The sequence below is a fragment of the Cladophialophora bantiana genome, assembly GCF_000835475.1.
Source record: "Cladophialophora bantiana CBS 173.52 unplaced genomic scaffold supercont1.15, whole genome shotgun sequence".
Taxonomy (NCBI): Eukaryota; Fungi; Ascomycota; class Eurotiomycetes; order Chaetothyriales; family Herpotrichiellaceae; genus Cladophialophora; species Cladophialophora bantiana.
The window spans coordinates 589,144-606,908 of record NW_015971589.1 but is presented as its reverse complement, the minus strand read 5'-3'; the positions used below and the strand labels follow the sequence as shown (position 1 = coordinate 606,908).

Below are 17,765 nucleotides of genomic sequence, written 5' to 3'. Positions count from 1 at the left end.
CACACAGGACCGGCGACACCCCTGCCTGTTGTCATCTAATGGCGTTTGATCTTTCCATTCCTTCGTCCAACTTACAGGCTTGGTGCACTCCGACACGGTCAACAACAGCCACTCCGTCGCCGCACCAGATTCCGACATGGCCGCCGTTGCATTAGACATGACTATGACCAATGTCCTCAAGTATGTTTTGAGATTTCAGGTATCTGGCCTTCCACGCTGACTGACTTAGTTCTTTGGACTTGGACAAAGTGCCCGAGAAACTAAAATGCACGCGCTGCCACAACTTCAATCTAAATCCCTACAAGACCTCTTGCTGCGACGTCGGCATCTGCGAATCATGTGAGTGACATCGTGGTATCATCCTCTTGCCACTTGGCTCATACCAGACAGGCTTCAGCTCTACCCGCGGCTCCAGTTGTCCCAAGTGCGAACACAGACCCTTTACGGACGACATCTGCAAGCCCAGTAAGGCCATGCAAAAGACCATCAAAGTGTATCTCAAGACGCAAGAGAAGACGAAAGTGGATGAGCGGACCAAATCAGATGTACAGGACGAAGCGGTCCTCTCACCAGATGCGGGCAAACCGATCTTGAATGGCGGCAGTCAAACAGACGGGCCCGCGGCAGGAGTACCGGAGGAGCAGCGACCAGCAGATGCGGCAGAAAGTGAAGAAACGCCTGCTCTAGACGTCCAACCGTCAATTGAGGTAAATTCCCGATCTACCATCCTTTGATGAACGCTTTTTCTGATCTTCGCCTTAGGAACCTGAGCCCGAACCAGCCGATAACGACGACGATATTGAGATTCAGGTAGAAGCAGAGGATGAGAGTCAGCAACCGATTCCCCACCGAGTAAAGAGTGCAGAAGACACTCCTCAACCCCAACCCGCCAGTTCGTTCGAGATCCAACGGAACTCACAAGACGTGATCAAAAACAACGCGGAGGGTTTCAGTGGCATGGACTTTTCAAACATGATGAATGGATTCGGCAATATGGATTACAATCAAATGATGCAAATGATGGCGGCAAACGGAATGAGCTTCAATCCTATGATGGGTGAGCTGACCACGGTCACCAAGCATGACCACCTTTTCTAACTGCGCTGTCCAGGAATGCCTATGGGAATGAGTCCAATGTCAGCTGGCATGTTTGGCGGATTTGGCGGTCCAAACGGAGGCATGAACATGAATGGGATGAGTGGCATGAACATGGCGATGAACTACAATGCCAACCAAGCGATGTATGGCTGGGATGGCCAGAACAACAATATGTGGCAGAATAATAATGCAAATGCATTCTCGAATGGCATGGGCAATGACTTCGGTTCCAACTATGGTTTCAATATGGGCCCGTCTGGCAACTTTCAACAGCCCTATGCCTCTGGTGACTTTCAAAACGGTTACTACGGCCGCGGCTATGGCAGAGGTCGTGGTCGTGGTCGTGGCGGCTTTGCGAGGGGCCGTGGTAACTTCAATCAATACTCGCAGTATCACCAACAGGGTCATCAGAGCTGGTCTGGCCAAAATCAATTCGATAACCGCAATGTGCAGTCTCACATGTTGCAGACTGGCTCCACTGAAGCAGTCGCTGATGAAGAGCGCACCGACTACAACGATCTTGTCGATGAGAATCATGACGATGATGAATTCGCTCCCGGTGGTCAAGAAGAAGTTCAAGAGGCCCTTGGAGACGACTACCAGAAGCCCGCTGCCGTCGAGAAGACTCCTACTACCTCTACGCCTGAAGCTTCCGCTGTTGCAGATGATGAGGTTAAGAAAGAGGCAGAATCTGCACCAAAGGATGATTCCTCGGGTGTTGATAAGGTGACTGTCACTGCCGGGCAGGATCAACAGGACATTACCGAACAACGGGTTTCTGAGCCTGTGACAGCGGCTTCAGCACAAGAAAAGCCAATACCAGAGGCATACAACGAGGATCTTCAAGGGCCGATGCCCCCACCATCGGCGCCGCTTGGCCCCTCGGCTCATTATGGTGATCATCCCTTCCGCATTCGAGGACATGGTAGATTCTCCTCGCGCGGCCGTGGGTCGATGTCGATGCCAAATGGTCATATTTCTTCACCAGTAAAACCCTTCCCGCAAGCCGGTTCACCCCTGGAGCCAAAGGGGGTGGGGGTTGTGGGTGCGCCAACGGGTCCTAGAGCGATGCGTGAACCACCTGTTCCTGGGAGACCCGCTTCACGTCCTGCAGCATCCGGGTTCCAAATCATGGGAAGAGCATCTATGGCAGCATCCCATCAGCGATCAGAGTCTCGAGATATCGAGAGCAGCCGTAGCAAGACCCCCGACAAAGACAGGGACAGATCCAGACGGCAGTCCATACAGGACAAGTACGTCAATGCGAAATATGAAGGAGACGAGCAAGAGGAATCAGATTATCGTGGTTCCGACAAGCCTTCTAGAAAATCATCCCGGCGTGGCACCTACGATGACTATGACCGAAACGAGCGAGAAGCTTCCTATGCGGAATCGGATTCTGGGGATTACAAGTCATCATCGCGGCGCAGTCGGGGAGATAAGGAGAGAGCATCAAAGCAGCAGTCATCCCGCTCCTCACGGCGATATCACGACGAAGAGGTGAACGGGGACCACGAGATGGACGACTACGATGATTCGACAAGGTCATCGAATCGAGACGGCTACGAGGGAGAAAGCAGGAGCAGGCACCGAAGTAGCAAGTCATCTAGATACGACGACCGAGATCGAGATCGTGACCGTGACCGTGACCGTGACCGCGACAGAGATCGAGACCGAGATAGAGATCGTGAGAAGACCCGGACTAAAGACCGAGATCGCGAGCATCGAGACGACAAGCATAGAGATCGAGACCGAGAACGAGACCGCGACCGCAAGCGCTCTCGACATGACCGCCACCGCGAAGACAATGACAAGCATCAAGAGTATGACTACGACTACGACTACGATCAGGAGAAGGATGAGACCGCTGAGGAGCCCGAGTCGCGCCATCGCTCACGGCGCCACAAGAAAGACCACCGCCGCGATGTCGAGGATGCCAATGGGATGGACAGTTCAGTAGTCAATGGACACTCACAGTCTCACCGCTCCAGTGCCACAGGAACGCCGGCGCCAGCGCCAGCACCGTCGACGTCGACGTCAGCTCAAGCAGAAGAAAAAGATCCCCACACGCTCGAGCGCGAAGCAAGGAACCGCGAGCGCATGCTCAAAGAACAACAGCGGCGTGAGAAAGCGGCCAAACAAGCCTCGTCGTCGTCTGGTGGCGGGAACACGGGTGGCAGGAGAGTCACGTACAAATACGAGGATCTCGAGAGGGGGCTTGTTGAGGGCGAGAGGGAAAGCCATGGGAGACGGTGGAGGTAGTGTCGCCGGTGCCACAGCATTGACTGTGCCTCGGGAAGGCTTGGACCATTGCATGATGACCGATCTGAGACGAGATCAGAATGTGGTTGCTGACAGCCTTCCTTTTCCCTAGTTTTTGATCTTCTATGTATTGTGCTGGCTATCTGTGCTGGATTGATTCGGATATCCATGTCTTCCTTTGCTAGATGGGTGAATGGACGGCTGGGTAAAAGATTTCGGGAAAAGAAAAAGAAAAAGGATATGAAATGGGGAGGGCGGTATAGGAGTTAGCAGTCCAAGGCCAGGGACACAGTCTCTCTCAAAGACTCAGGCATGGGATTCAGGGAGCAAGGGCGGAGAGGTTGCTCCATGCTCAATGCTAAGTGCTCAGTGCGAATTCTACGACCCAGGGATAGTGAGGGGGCTAATAGGGCAATGCTGTGTAGTCCGAGGGCAAGTCCACCACATCAATGTCTACTTCTCTCAACGTTGCGTCCGGTCCCGTTCGTCGCTCACTATTCTCATGAATCAGTATTTAGGAAGCTGTATTATTATTTCGGTTCACGAATTCGATGGCCATCGTTCTCGCTCTCGTTCTCGGACGTCTGGTTTGGCTAGGCGGTGACGGACTGTTGGATGCTGAATACCAGGTATGGGTCCATATGCACGGTCGAGGGGCTTGTATATATAATCCATTTATTTAGTAGCGCGTTGTTTGAACCGCCACCGCCTACCACCACATTCGGGCTCTTCCCTCGGCAGGCCGCCCTCTCTTCGAGTAGCAGGAGTAGCAGCAGCATGCTCCAAAGCCGTCTCGACACATGCACAGGTAGCCTTTGCGGGTGCAACACTAAGATTGCTGTTAGCCAGAGCGGTTCCTCTTCACCAGGGGTTTGGATTCTGACCTTTCGATGAGTTATGTCGCAAATATATCGAATCATGTCGGGGTATGTTGTCATCGTGAGCAAGCATGAGGTAAGAAATATTGTTCCGAGATACTTCCGGTTGTCTCCCAAGAAGAGTCGCGGGCAAAGATTCCATTATGAATTAACAGTCCGTCTTGAGCGTACGTGATAGTAATACCTTCGTGAACCTTTCCGTTGCTGATGGCAAACTCATCCAGTCGACTCACTCATCTTGCCTTGTCATCGCCTTCGAGACCTCGTCCACATAGCGACAAACTCGATTTTCTCCTTGACCCCCAGTCCCACTCTCTTGACACGTCCTAACCTCGCCAATGACTCGGCAACCTTGTCCAAGAACGCTCTTTCCTCCTTGGTGATGGACATTTCTTGGTCTTCCAGGCCACTGCCGACAAGTGTATCTGCATCGCTACTGGCTCCACCGTCTGACGAAACCAACGTGTCGAAGTAATTGGCAGTGTACGAAGAGGCTACCTTTGCTGCAGTAGACCAATCTGCATCGGAGGACTTTCTGCTATTATAAACAGCCTCGGCAATGCGGATTCGGAGACAATGGGACGGTCTGCTGCAGAGATTCCAGAGAAAGGTCAAGAAAGCGTGCGGGATGGGTGTCGTGACGTCTGCGGGGCTGTACCGGAGAGAGACGGGGAACACTTTCGTCCGTGGAGGAGTTGCCAGCAGACTTGGGCTCATGGGCAGGATGCCTCTACCATTGGTTGTGGTGCATTCGGGAAACACCACCACAGCTCGGCCTGGATTTTGTTTCAGCATCGCTTCAATGTCCATCAGTCTTGCTCCCGGTGGCGGCGCCAGCTTTGGATGAGAGAAAGTCCGGCAGATGGCTGTAAACAAAGATATAGGTTCCACCAGCCTCGTGTAGGGGTAGGTAGCTGCGAAGACCGGGTCGAATATGGCGGCCAGATACAAGGGGTCAATGGGTGAAGCGCTCGAAGAAGCAATGACCGAGCCTTCTTGAGGAATCCTCGTCTTGTTCTGCGCCAGAGACCTGCGCGACATCAGCACGTGCTTCAGCGACACTCTTGTGGTCATACCCTTTCTTCACCCCGTCGATTTGCAGATCAATCCACCATATACCGGGTATGCCCAGTATGCACCATAGAGAAGCTTTTCTGCCCAGAATCCCGATAGGCATCCATTGTAGAACGAGAAAGTATGAGAGCGCAAAGATCAGAAGTAGCGGCACACGACAGATCAAGAGGAAGATGTGCAATGGTAGAGCGAATCCAGCAGGCTCGGCTGGGATGGGAAGGAATGGAGCGATGCCAGACCCTAGGAACTCAAATCAGCACATGTATCCATTTGTTCTCTGGTTGCTGAAAGATAATACCTTTGTCACGAAACTGCGAGAACTTTTCCATCTTTTTTCCTTGGAATGTTTTGCGCAGTGGCGCGGAGTCCGTAGAAGAGATCGCAAAAGCGCCGCAAGAGTGTCAAAGGCCAGAAACACGACAAGAGCACAGGGACAACATAGCAATACAGAGCTGAGTGAGAAATAATTGGGAGGTCATCTGTTCATGTTTTGCGGGTTGAACGGCTGAACCAACACCAGGCGACTCAGGTGAGGTACCGGTACCTGTGCCGTCAAGGTTTGGGAAATGTGTCGAGATGGGAGCAGGCGACAGGGAGACCAAAGAACAAGGCTTCCTAGGCTTCCTAGGCTCCGGCTGTGAATGACATTTGTGTGGATACAGGAAGCCTCTGATGCTTTGGGCGATATGGTGATCAAGTTATTAGGTGGTAGTGAGAAAACGCAGCACATGCACATGCCACTGCAGCCCAAACCATGACATTGGCAAAATGCGGTCACTCGCGCTCACTGCGCTCACTATGGTGGGTGGTCGGGGGACCAACAGGCTTGGCATCCATCCCCCTTCAACCTCCTCAACAGGCAAGCATGGCAACAGGGCAGCAGGGTACCTTCTTTGCACATGCACGGGTCCTGGCTCTCTCTGCCTCTTGTTCGGTGGGAGGGTTCTTGATGTACTTGTAGGGGAAGAGACCATGTGAGTGGATTGCATGTGAAGTGTTCCCAACACATTCTGTTAGTTCGGCCTGCTTCACCACCGCGTCAACAATCAACTGTCAACTGTCAGCCGCCTACCGAGTACTTGGGTCTCATTCGGCAGGCGCCTTGTTCCCTTGCCATGGCATGTGGCATGGCGGACATCATATCCAAACTTTTCCATCGACCCACCTGCAGCTTTGCGTGGGCGAGCCTTGCATGATAGAGGGCCAGCCTGATCCGGACGTCGCGGTTCCACCCGGGATGAGAATCACACTGTGATGCCCCTGACCAGCGCTTGGTATTGGTATTGTTGCAATAGACCTGTACCTTCCTCAAGGTCAGGCACTGATGAATGAAGAGTTTTCAATGTTGGCAGGTCCTATTCATGATCAAAGCAGGAACGATGTGTGATCCGTCGAGGAAACTCCCTTGGGCGAGACGACATTACTCTAACGGCGCACCAAAGCGCTCTATTTGACGCGCTGTTAACTATGCTGCACTGATTTCTTCACTTTCTCAGACATTGTCCGCGCCTTATCCAAGCTGTCTGATCCAGGAAACAAACAAATATTACCTTGTTACAAAGCGTGACATCGTGCGAGTGTGACAACGCCGCCTCGGGAGGGATAGCATGCTCGGAGAGACTTGATCAGATATCGATTGACGATCACTCAGCAGGGCAACTCGGCCTCATAACCATGTCTCCTTTGGAAGAAAGCCAAACCCCTGTCACTGGCCATCCCAACAACCTCCGGTTAGCTCAGTCAGATACCACTCACCAACCACCCCAAAGTGTCAAAACCGAGGCCGACGACAGCGACCCCCCCGCGCCTGACATCCTTCAGTTTCTCTCCAACAAAGAATTCACTGCCTGGAGCGAATACCTGGGCAAGGAGAAACACGAGGATTACATCCAGTGGAAGAAGAGTATGATCGGCGAAGGTCACCTGCAGACGATAAATGAGAATGCAGGGATTGAGAACAAACAGAGGGACGACAAGAGACCCGAGATCGAAGAAGCGCCGGTCTCTGGCCTCGACGGCACGAATCAGGAGAAGACGCTTGAGAGGGAGCAGGAGCAGGATTCGACATTTGGGATCAAGGAGAAGCACATTGTCTCAGAAGAGAAAAAGGAGAACTAATGGCTGATGGCATTGAGGAACGACCGGTGGCAGTTGTCAACCCGGTACAGATGTGATGTGCAAAAAGGAGGCAGATGCGCGCACGATATCCCGACGTCAACATCTCGGCTTAACCTTCCTCCATCCTCCCTTCTGCCATGCTCCTCCTCATCACGTTTTGTAGGCTCCCTGTGTGGTCGCCTGCCAGCCTTGCGCCGTGCTCTCTCAGCGGAGGGGGAGCATTTCGCTGGGGAAAGAGCGTTCGTAATGATTGAGGTCCAAGACCGCCTGTGATCAAACGGCTTTGTTGTAAAGCATGTCACGGTGAACCGAAGTTAGTTCATCGGCGAACCAATACGCTTACCGACTCACTTTTTAGTGTCCAGTCCTTTTCGAAGCCGTCGCGTGCTGGCCCGCTGTTTCAAGCCATCTATTCGCACTTCTTGTTTCAACGGACATACCACTTCGAGACAGAGACGACTAAAGATCAATGGCTCTCCAATGCCTCCACATGCGGAGTTGAGCGACCTTCCTCTTCAGGTCCAGCAACTAAGTAGTAACTCTTCCCCTCCACATACCACAATGACTCTCATGGTCACACAGATTGTTTTCACGGTAGGTGCCCCGTATTCGGCTCTTGTCCTGTAGGCAGTGACACGGAGGGCGAAATAACAGCAAGACAGACCCGCGCGCTTGGAATCCATCGTCCTGGTTCAAATCTCCGCCACCACCACCATGGCAGCAACATCATTCGACGTGGCGGCTATTAGGCGCCAATTCCCGGCACTCGCCCAGGACCAGGTCTTCATGGACAATGCTGGCGGCGCTCAGGTCCTGCAGTCCGTCATCACGTCCATCTCGGACTACTTGTCCAGGCACAACGTGCAGCTGGGCGCTTCGTACCCGGTGTCACAGATATCCACGACAAAGTTCAACGAGGGCCACATCGCGGGCGCAAAGTACATCAACGCGTCGCCCAAGGAGGTGGTGTTCGGTCCCTCGACGACGCAGTTGTTCCGCAATCTCTCCGTGGCCTTGAAGATCGAGCCCGGCTCCGAGATTGTGCTGTCAAGTCTCGACCACGAAGCCAACCTGGCGCCCTGGGTGCAGTTGGCCGAGTGGAAAGGGTTGACGGTCAGGTGGTGGATTCCGACGAAGAACACGGATTCAAACCCCAAGCTGGAAGCCGAGGACTTGAAGAAGTTGCTCACGGATAAGACCCGGCTGGTCTGCTGCACGCACACGTCGAATATTCTAGGCACCATTACCGACGTCGCCGCGCTGTCAAAGGTCATCCATGAAACAAACCCCAGCACCTTGTTCTGTGTCGATGCTGTGGCGTATGCCCCGCATGCGCCGATCGACGTCAAGGCCTTCGGGGTGGACTTCTACTCCTTCTCGTGGTACAAGGTGTACGGGCCGCACGTCTCGATGTTATATGTTAACGAGAAGGCGCAGCAACAGATCCAGAGCCTGGGCCATTATTTCAAGCCCGGTGACACGCTGGAGGAGAAGCTGGGCCTGGCTGGCGGAAACTACGAATGTATTCAGTCAATCCCCCATGTAACCAAGTATATCGAAACAGTCGGGTGGGATGCGATCGCCGCACAGGAAGAGAAGATTCAGGAGATTCTGCTGTCATATTTGCGCTCCAAGCCGGACCAGATCAAGATCTACGGCGAGCCTTCCTCGGACCGAAAGCTGCGGGTGCCGGTCATCAGTTTCAGGGTCAAGGGCCAGAGCTCGTTGGACATCATCGACGCCATCGAAGCGAGGTCGAACTTTGGCTGCCGCAATGGACACTTCTACAGCAAGCGACTCTGCGACAACGTCCTTGGCATTCCAGATAGTGACGACGGCGTGGTCCGGTGCTCGTTGCTTCATTATAACACTGTCGAAGAGGTCGAGGGCCTGGTCAAAATACTGGACGAAGTTATCAAGGAAGGAGCAGGGAAGCATGTCGAGGACCCTGACAGGAAGAATATTGCGAACTGGTGAATTGCATGTCCCGTAGAAAGATGGGTTTGTGGAAGAACAAAAAAGAACTTTAGTGACAGATATCCGATGAAAATAAATCCGATCAGTGCTAGATTTTATCAAGCACATCTACTTTTCTCCTCACAATTTTTGAAGGTCAAGGTTTGGCTCGAGAAGCGTTCACGTTGTAAGAACTAGTGCTTGCGCAGATCGCATTTTCGCCAGAGCGACTCCGGTCCAGATAACTTGCATTATTTGGTGACTTCTCCGAGCTGGCGTTGGTGGCCCGATATCGGTTGCTCTCTCGACCCAATTCCTTCTTGAACACAACGCATCGAACCCGGAGATCTTGCGCAAAGTGATTGCCCTCACAGCAACCAGGGACCTTACCTTATGCCTCGACCGGCCCCGCCCAGAGTGCGATCAGCTTGCTCAAGGGTGCGCTTGGCTGGACACACACACACACCCCAAATTGGTATCATGCTTGTGCACTAATTATAGTGATAGCTTTGACAAAGACGGTCGGATTTTCATATCTCCAAAAAAGCAGACTTGGAAGGCGTTTGCTGGCGGCGTTCCACCTGTGAGTGGCCATGTTCCAGAAACCGGATTAAAAAGTTCTGGGATTTTTGACGATGATCCAACGTGAGTCCTTTTATCAATCCACAGCAGAACCGAGACGATGAGTTCGCGGCTCGAAAATGACCATTGCTGATCAACGCAAAGCTTGATAGACAAGGATGGCCCGTTTTGTAGACTGTAGAAAAGAGCGCGGCTGGCGCAATGGCAACCACTCAATTGGGGGATTTCAATTCGCCGAACTCTTACCTGGTCAAACGCTTAGCTCACCGGTCTCAATTGTAGCCCGTCCTTGTCCCTTAAACTCGTAACTTCACCCTTCCAATAGATCACTCGTTCGGGCAAGGCCTTTCCGAAGTATGCCAGGTCAAGATGAGTGTGGCTACTCATTGAAGTCCGGAATGGTATAAAATGGAGGAATTGTCTCCCAGGTTAAGCCGGCCGCTGCCATAGAAGTCATTTGTCGATGTTGAAGGCAACCTTCTCTGTGTCATTAGTGTCAAGACCTTGTTTGGATCCTGCAGCATAAGGAGACTTGTCTAATTCTTCAAGCTTTGTAACATGCAGCATTACCTCTCCTCCCTTCTGGGCGCTTTACCTCTAGTGGCCTCCCACGGCCTCAATCGACTTCGGATAGAGGACATAGGGTCGGCGCAGAATAACTGGGCGCACAACACTGGCATTGTGTCGACGTTCTTGTTCAATGCGGCCACGTTTGCAGGTGGCAACCTTGCCGCTCAAGTCCAATTATCCCCCAATGCCAAAAAGACGAGCTCAATCAATCACAACGCCGCCCTCGATGCTGTTTTCCTCAATGTCGCCAGCCCCAATGCTCTTGTCGTTCAGGCGAATGATGTTCTGTTCGGCGAACAAATGTTCAACAACGTCGTGATCAGCCTGTAGAAGTTTGTGGATCAGGGTGCAAGTTTCAGCATGCAAGACACCATTAACCTCGTTTCTGTTATCAACGGCATCCGATGCAACGAGGTGCTGCCGGCAATCGATCAATATTTTCAAGCTACAAAAAAACTTCTCCGGCAAAAATGTGCAGCTGCTTGCTGTTCGACCCAACAACTGCCCCTCTAGATCCAAGAAGAGGCGTGAACTTTGAAGTGTTCTCATGTGCGTTGGAGGTGTCGTGGCAAGGATACGATGACAGTTTTTGTCGTGAGGCGGTTGGCGTGGGTTCTCGTGCTTTTGAACGTCCTTTGAGCTGTTACTCCATCCGCTGGTTCATGTCGCCACCGCAATAAGATCCTCTGGTAGAGCGGCAAACTTTGAACCTGGAATGATCAGAGACATTCTGAGGAGAAATTTGCGACTGATCAATTGAAACCCTTTCCCTATAAGTAAACAGCTGAGCACCCCCCAAGAGTCCCTCGACTCAGCTCGATTCTCTGTGAAGTCCCATTGTTGTGCTTTTGATGTGAAGCAGTGCTGTGACCACTATCAGAAGGTTTACCGAAGTCAGACCCACTTTATCACGTGCGGTATCCACTAAACCCAAAACAAATAATTGTTTACAATGGCTTCGTCCTCTCGATTCTTGATCACCTCCGGCACCTCCTCCTCTCCAAAAGCAGGGTCCTTGACGGAGACTCGACAACATCGCTCCCTTTGGGGACTTTGGTCATGGTTTTCCACCTTGAATAACAGAAACTGGTGGTTCATTGAGGTCCAATTCGGTTTTCTCTTTAAGATGGCAGACGCTGAGAACGTATGACCTTAATCGTCCCAGCCAGAGTATATTGCATTAACCAGAATTCACAGTTCGTCTCGCAACTTCCCCAGCCTACGCGCTATGCGCTTCCATCTCCTCAGAGGCCTCTGGCAGAAGTCACGGCCTCGGCAACCAACTCCCGCAATGCCATGGGTCCTCCTCCAGTGTTCTCCAGCCACAAGCGCCAGGGCTCAAACTGTTTGTATATGCCGGTTACAAGAGATGGAGGATGTTAACGATGCCAACAGTACCTGAACCGATCGCTAAACGAAAGACACTTGTTGAGCGCGCAGGCGAACCTGTCAGAACAATTGCGGCTCCGAAGTCCAGCACTACCACGAGTGCTGGACCCATGTATGCATTTCAGTCTCGGAACCCTTCTACATTCTCTCAATCCTATCGAAGCAACTCCAGAAGCACTTCAAACTCTTCAGCAGCAACCACTTTCTCGACCAGTGTGGGCACTGGCATTCGACCGACTACAATTCACCCAACATCAAATCTCGCCCGACCAAAATCCTCACTCGCAAAAGACAGAGGAACAAGAATGGCCGACTCGAGACCTGCTACGTCACTAGGAACCCGTGGAAGGATTCAGGATGGGCCCAATAACAAATGTATGGTATCCCTTTCTTCCCAACCCAAACCAATTGCTCTTGCTCGTGCTCCCGCTCGTGCTCCCGTGAGGACTGGACCCGTGAACGTACCCAAAACGAATGCTCGAAATATTTCCCCACCGAAAGGACTTGTCTTGTCTACAATGTCGCTCAACTGCAACGTCTCGACAACGTCCATTACAGAGCGGATGCTGGGTCTTTCGTTGTATCCTCAGACACCCACACCCAAACCACATCGCCCAGATACCCCCTCAAGGCTTCCTCGTCCTTCACCTGGACTGTCAACACCTCCAGCAAAAGACTCTTTTACTCCGGCTCCCTTTCCTAAAGAACTTTTGACCACCCCTCGCAAAAGCCAAGCAAGACCATTTCTAACGAAAGAATCGAATTTAGTGGCCTGGGATCCCGAAGAACAATATGGCAACATCGAGAGAATGTATGAAGATGTCTGCAAACACTACAAACAAGCCATGGAAGAAAACATGGAAGCAAAGGAGATTAACAACACGTACAAGTCCACCCTTGCGAATCTTGAGCAGGATCGGAGAGATACAACCGAAGCCATGATTGCGCTTAGATGTGAACTTGAAACTACAAAATTTCGCCTAGAGTCTGCCGAACGAGCAACCCACGATCTCAAACGAGACCAGGAAGCCGAAGTTGAAACTATCAAGAATCAGCACAGAGCGGAACTCGAACTCATTCGCCAGTCCCATCGAGATGATGTGGAGCGTTTGAAAGCGGACCACAGGGAAGAGATTCGTGAGTTGAAACAACGATTGGAGGGTGAACTCGAAAATGAACGTACACAACGAATTCAGGCATTGAGCCAGGTCTCCACACAGGGAGTCCTCGAGAGACAACGACATCAGATGGATCTCGAATCAAAAGACCACGAAATACGGACTTCTCAGCTAGAGATTGAGCGACTCAAGGCGGATCTTGAGAGAGAAAAGCTCCTTAATGATGATCTTCGCCGCAATTTGTCCACCGCAGGCGACAACGCCATGAGCATGGAAACTGCTCGACAAGCGTTACAGGCTAAGATTGAGTACCTGGAATCAGACAGCAAATCTCAATCAGAAGCGTACGCTGCGATGGAAAGAAGAATGAATGAAGCTCTGGAGAAAGCAACAGAGTGTGAGGAGAAGCTTAGGAGGGAAGAAATCCTTCGACGCAAGTTGCACAACCAAGTGCAAGAATTGAAAGGCAACATTCGAGTTTTCTGTCGAGTTCGACCTACCAGTGGAAGTGAGGAGGCCGAAGAGACGGCAAAGATCACATTTCCCGACTCGGACGAAGAAGTCAGAGACATTGAAATTAAAGGGCCTGAGGAAACCAACAGCCTCGGAAAAGTGACGACAAAGACACATCAATTCACATTCGACCGAGTTTTCGAGCCGTCCCAGAGCAACGCGGAAATATTTGAGGAAATCAGTCAACTCATTCAATCCGCGCTGGACGGTTACAACGTCTGCATATTCGCCTACGGGCAAACCGGCTCTGGGAAGACATTTACCATGTCTTCTGAAGACGGCATGATTCCACGAGCCTTACGGCAAATATACAATACAAGCAAAGAGCTAGAGTCTCGGGGTTGGAAATACACCATGGAAGGCAGCTTTGTTGAGGTATACAACGAAGAGCTGCGAGATCTTCTTGGAAAAGACTCTGACTATAACAACAAAAAACACCAAATTCTCCATGACAGCACCACATGTGAGACTACAATCACCGACGTGACAACCGTCAATCTCGACAGCCAAGATCAAGTCGAAGGTATCCTTGCACAAGCGATGTCCCGTCGCTCTGTTGCCGCCACAAAAGCCAACGAACGCAGTTCTCGAAGCCACTCTGTCTTCATTCTCAAACTTGCGGGCTACAACACAGTGACGGGTAAGAAATGCAAAGGCACGCTAAATTTGGTTGATCTCGCCGGATCAGAAAGACTGTCTCATTCGAAAGTCGAAGGCGCACGACTAAAGGAGACACAAAATATTAACAAGTCGCTATCCTGCCTAGGTGACGTTATTGGTGCATTGGGTCAGCAGCAAGCAAATGGCCCATTCAACTCTAGAGAGAGTGGCAATGGTGTGGGATCATCATCCACGACAGGAGCAGGTGGAGCACATATCCCCTACAGAAATAGTAAACTCACCTACCTGTTGCAATACAGTTTAGGTGGAAACAGCAAGACACTGATGTTCGTCATGGTCGCGCCAGAGAAGAAGTGTCTTGCTGAGACGATCACGAGTCTGAAATTTGCAGATAAAGTGTCCAAGACGAAGATTGGAGTCGCAAGAAAGACGGTTGGTGGGAAGTAAGCACAGAATAATGTGATTGAGTCGTTATCATGTGTTGTATCGGTTTTTTTTCTTTTTTAAGCAAGCGTGTTTTTTTTTTACCACGGATGGAATATCGACCTGATGACCAAAACATCTCATGAGAGAGACATGAGAGAAAATGTGCGGCGTTTGACTTCTATGGAGAGGAGAAACTAGGAGAGGTTTCACTCGTTCAGTGCCGCGGTTGATGGAGGCATTAGCCAGTTCTACAATTCTCCTTTGGGATCAACTTGAGTTGAATGGATTCGTTCGGTTGGGTTGGGTTGGAAAGGGCTCACATGCATGGGTTGGAATTGTGTTTGTTTGTATACGGAAATGAGAGCCTCCAAGGAGACAGACGATCTTTCAATGAGAAGAAGCTTCTTCGCTATTGCCAATGTTTCATCGAGGAGTTGTCAACCGCATACGTACGTGTAGTGCCTGGGTACAATAGCTACAAGCACAAGAAGAAATACAAGTCCTGGCACAAATACTTTGTCGAATGAAAAACAAGGGCTTGCGGCCTGTTAGATAAAATCAGGAGTTGCTGTATGTGTCAATTGCAAAAGGCTTCCATTTTGCCAACAAAGAAAAAAGTCCTGATTGATAGATATCCTTCCTTACTTAGCTTTCGTCGCTTACAGACCTATCTCTCCCGGAGGCCTCATTGAATTTCCTTGACAATCCCTCTCGCAATCCACTCCGCGATGCCCATGGTGCTGATCATAGGGTTGACGCCGCTCGCCGAGGGAAAGACACTCGCGTCGGCGACGTACAACCCCTCAGTTCCGAATACCTTCCCATTTGCATCGACGACGCCGGTCTTGATCGAGGACGCCATGCGACACGAGCCCATCTGGTGCGCCGAGCCGGCGGAGCTCTGCTCCGGGCTTGCGAGCCACAGTCTGCGGACCTCACTAATAAAGTTAGAAAAGGACAGCTCGTCCATGGCGGCCGTGGATTTCGGATCCAGGTGCGAAGGCCGGATCCAGCGCTCGACGGGGGCGTGGGACGAGTCGATTTCCACGGCGCCCATCACGAAGGCGGCTTGCATGCCGCCGACCATGCCTTCGAGGAGGTGTCGCCTGTCGCGGGGGGAGGGCGTGTAGGCGATCCGCGCACGCCGGCGTGTCGGGTCTTTCGGGTCGATATACACCTTGCCCGTGTCGGCGTCGCGGGTGATGCAGACAAAGCCGGTCGAGTAGCCGTGTTTGGCGGTGTTGAGTCTATACTCGATTGCCGAGGACAGGGCACTACTCTCCTGCCCCTTGTTGCCGGCCTTGAGCGAGTACTGTGCACGGAAGGGGACAGTGAGCAGGCCGAATCCCGGCGTTGAGCAGATCACTTCGACCTTGGGTCCGTGGTGTTGCCCGTCTTGGTCTTCGAGGCCGGTCATGGCGACGGTCAGGATGGCGCCTTCCCATGGGTTGGTCCGCTGCGGCCACGTCGCCCAGACCGTGAACGTGGGGTGCAGGTGCAGATGTGCTCCGATATGAGGGTTCTTTAACCCACTACGCATGAGAACCAAAGGCGATTGCAACGTTCCGGCAGAGACGATGACCCTTTTAGCGGAGACGCTAAGTTGTCGCGTGGTCTTTCGGTCGCGAGACGTCCACAGGGCTTTTACACCCGTAGCGGTCTTGACCCCGTTCTTCTCTGAAAACACAATCTCTTCGACCCAGCAGCCTTCAATGAACTCGGCGCCGTGGGCCGCCGCGTCGGGGAACCAGCAGTTCGCAGGTCCTTGCTTCGTGGCGCTGGCGCATCCGGAGTTGCAGTAGCCGCAGAAATGGCGTCTCGACGCCGTGTTCTGGGGCACAATTTGGACGGCTATACCGAGTCGTCGGGATCCTTCGAGCAGCGTTCTATTGGCAAAGTTGTGCTCGATCTTCCCTAGACCCTCCGGGTCTGTGGCCTTTGCAACGCCCATGCGGTCGCAGACCGTATCGAGGCAATCCTGGTATTCCGCACTCAGGAAGTGAGGAAGTCTGTCAGCTGCCCACTCCTCGCGCACTGCGCGTGGAGGCTGCAAGGAGGCTGACCAGTTGACTGTACCACCACCGCCAAATGTGCTCCCAGCTAAGATGGCAACGGAGGCATCATCCGTGACCATCAAGCCACCATTCTCCATCAAGTGCTCTCCGGCACTGGTGGCGGACATGGGAAAGTGTGTTGACGGGAAGTGATAAGACTTTTCGAGGACCAGGCATTTCAAGCCAGCACGCGACAGGTGCGAGGCTACCACACCAGCGCCGCAGCCGGATCCAATAATCACTACATCTGTCGTGAGTGTCGTGGACGTTGATGGAGAGTTGAAGTCATGAAATTTGAAGTCATAGCTTGGATTTCGCTCCAGGCCCTTGGGGATATCAGGGAAGTCGAGCATGCGGCGCAGATTAGGAGAAGTAACAAGCCAAACTTGTCTAGCTAAACCGCTGAGGGACCTGTATACAGCCCTTAGGAGAGATAGCCGCGCCACAGACCACTGACAGACTATTCTGGCACGGGTTTCTAGGTCCTGTTTGTGGATTGGCGTGGTGTAGCCCGTCAGGATATAGGAGCCTACGGTGGTATTGAACAGGGACAGAACAAACCCCAATCCCTGTGCATCTGAAGGAGGAACGTAGAGCTTGAGTTTTCGAGCCACAACTTGTCTGAAATCGGGATCTGCGATAGGGTTCTCGGACAGAAATGCCCTGGCCACATCCTCAGAGACACCTTCCGGCTGATACGGCTTGAGTCTGGAAAGCGCCTTGTCGAATTCCGTAGACTGGCCTCCATTTGAGGTCGCGGGGATGGACGGTATGAAGACTTCCAGGATCGAGAAGAGAGTGTCCCATTGTTCCTTGGTGAAGACCTCGCCGTCGGGAACTGGAGGCAGAGGTGCCGGGAGAGATGCGATGCCGGAGAGGTTCTCGGTCAGAGACATTGTTGGTGTCTCTGGAGTCTGGAGCGTCCACAGGGCGGGGAAAAGGGTCTGTTAGTATTGTTGTCACTGGAAGAGCCAAATAGATAGATTCATATCATTCATTCATTTTTTGAACAATGGGGTCGAAAGCGAAGGAGTCGTAACCGCGCCGCCGCCGCCACAACAGCTGCCCTGGGTCAGCTTATGGTGCGAATGGTAGTGGTCGGCAGT

At 52.2% G+C, this 17,765-nt stretch overlaps 7 protein-coding genes across 7 annotated transcripts; 5 read left to right on the top strand and 2 right to left on the bottom strand.

The window, feature by feature from the left end:
• Positions 1-136: 136 nt before the first annotated feature.
• Positions 137-3,360, top strand: Z519_09376 (uncharacterized protein; the record flags this gene model as incomplete). The annotated part of the gene is made up of 5 exons (XM_016767099.1): positions 137-180; positions 230-339; positions 391-707; positions 763-1,057; positions 1,112-3,360. 5 exons carry the CDS (start codon positions 137-139, stop codon positions 3,358-3,360), a joined length of 3,015 nt encoding a protein of 1,004 aa, XP_016616615.1.
• A 1,124-nt stretch (positions 3,361-4,484) lies between these two features.
• On the bottom strand, positions 4,485-5,641 carry Z519_09375 (uncharacterized protein; the record flags this gene model as incomplete). Its single annotated transcript, XM_016767098.1, has 3 exons — positions 4,485-5,268; positions 5,315-5,552; positions 5,611-5,641. 3 exons carry the CDS (start codon positions 5,639-5,641, stop codon positions 4,485-4,487), a joined length of 1,053 nt encoding a protein of 350 aa, XP_016616614.1.
• Positions 5,642-6,986: 1,345 nt separating this feature from the next.
• On the top strand, positions 6,987-7,430 carry Z519_09374 (uncharacterized protein; the record flags this gene model as incomplete). Its single annotated transcript, XM_016767097.1, has 1 exon — positions 6,987-7,430. The coding sequence occupies one exon, from the start codon at positions 6,987-6,989 to the stop codon at positions 7,428-7,430; it is 444 nt and encodes a 147-aa protein (XP_016616613.1).
• Positions 7,431-8,144: 714 nt separating this feature from the next.
• Z519_09373 (cysteine desulfurase) lies at positions 8,145-9,407 on the top strand (the record flags this gene model as incomplete). The annotated part of the gene is made up of 1 exon (XM_016767096.1): positions 8,145-9,407. The coding sequence occupies one exon, from the start codon at positions 8,145-8,147 to the stop codon at positions 9,405-9,407; it is 1,263 nt and encodes a 420-aa protein (XP_016616612.1).
• A 1,119-nt stretch (positions 9,408-10,526) lies between these two features.
• Z519_09372 (uncharacterized protein) lies at positions 10,527-10,868 on the top strand (the record flags this gene model as incomplete). The annotated part of the gene is made up of 1 exon (XM_016767095.1): positions 10,527-10,868. The coding sequence occupies one exon, from the start codon at positions 10,527-10,529 to the stop codon at positions 10,866-10,868; it is 342 nt and encodes a 113-aa protein (XP_016616611.1).
• A 796-nt stretch (positions 10,869-11,664) lies between these two features.
• Positions 11,665-14,626, top strand: Z519_09371 (uncharacterized protein; the record flags this gene model as incomplete). The annotated part of the gene is made up of 3 exons (XM_016767094.1): positions 11,665-11,682; positions 11,736-11,883; positions 11,934-14,626. 3 exons carry the CDS (start codon positions 11,665-11,667, stop codon positions 14,624-14,626), a joined length of 2,859 nt encoding a protein of 952 aa, XP_016616610.1.
• Positions 14,627-15,290: 664 nt separating this feature from the next.
• On the bottom strand, positions 15,291-17,555 carry Z519_09370 (uncharacterized protein; the record flags this gene model as incomplete). Its single annotated transcript, XM_016767093.1, has 1 exon — positions 15,291-17,555. The coding sequence occupies one exon, from the start codon at positions 17,553-17,555 to the stop codon at positions 15,291-15,293; it is 2,265 nt and encodes a 754-aa protein (XP_016616609.1).
• Positions 17,556-17,765: the final 210 nt, after the last annotated feature.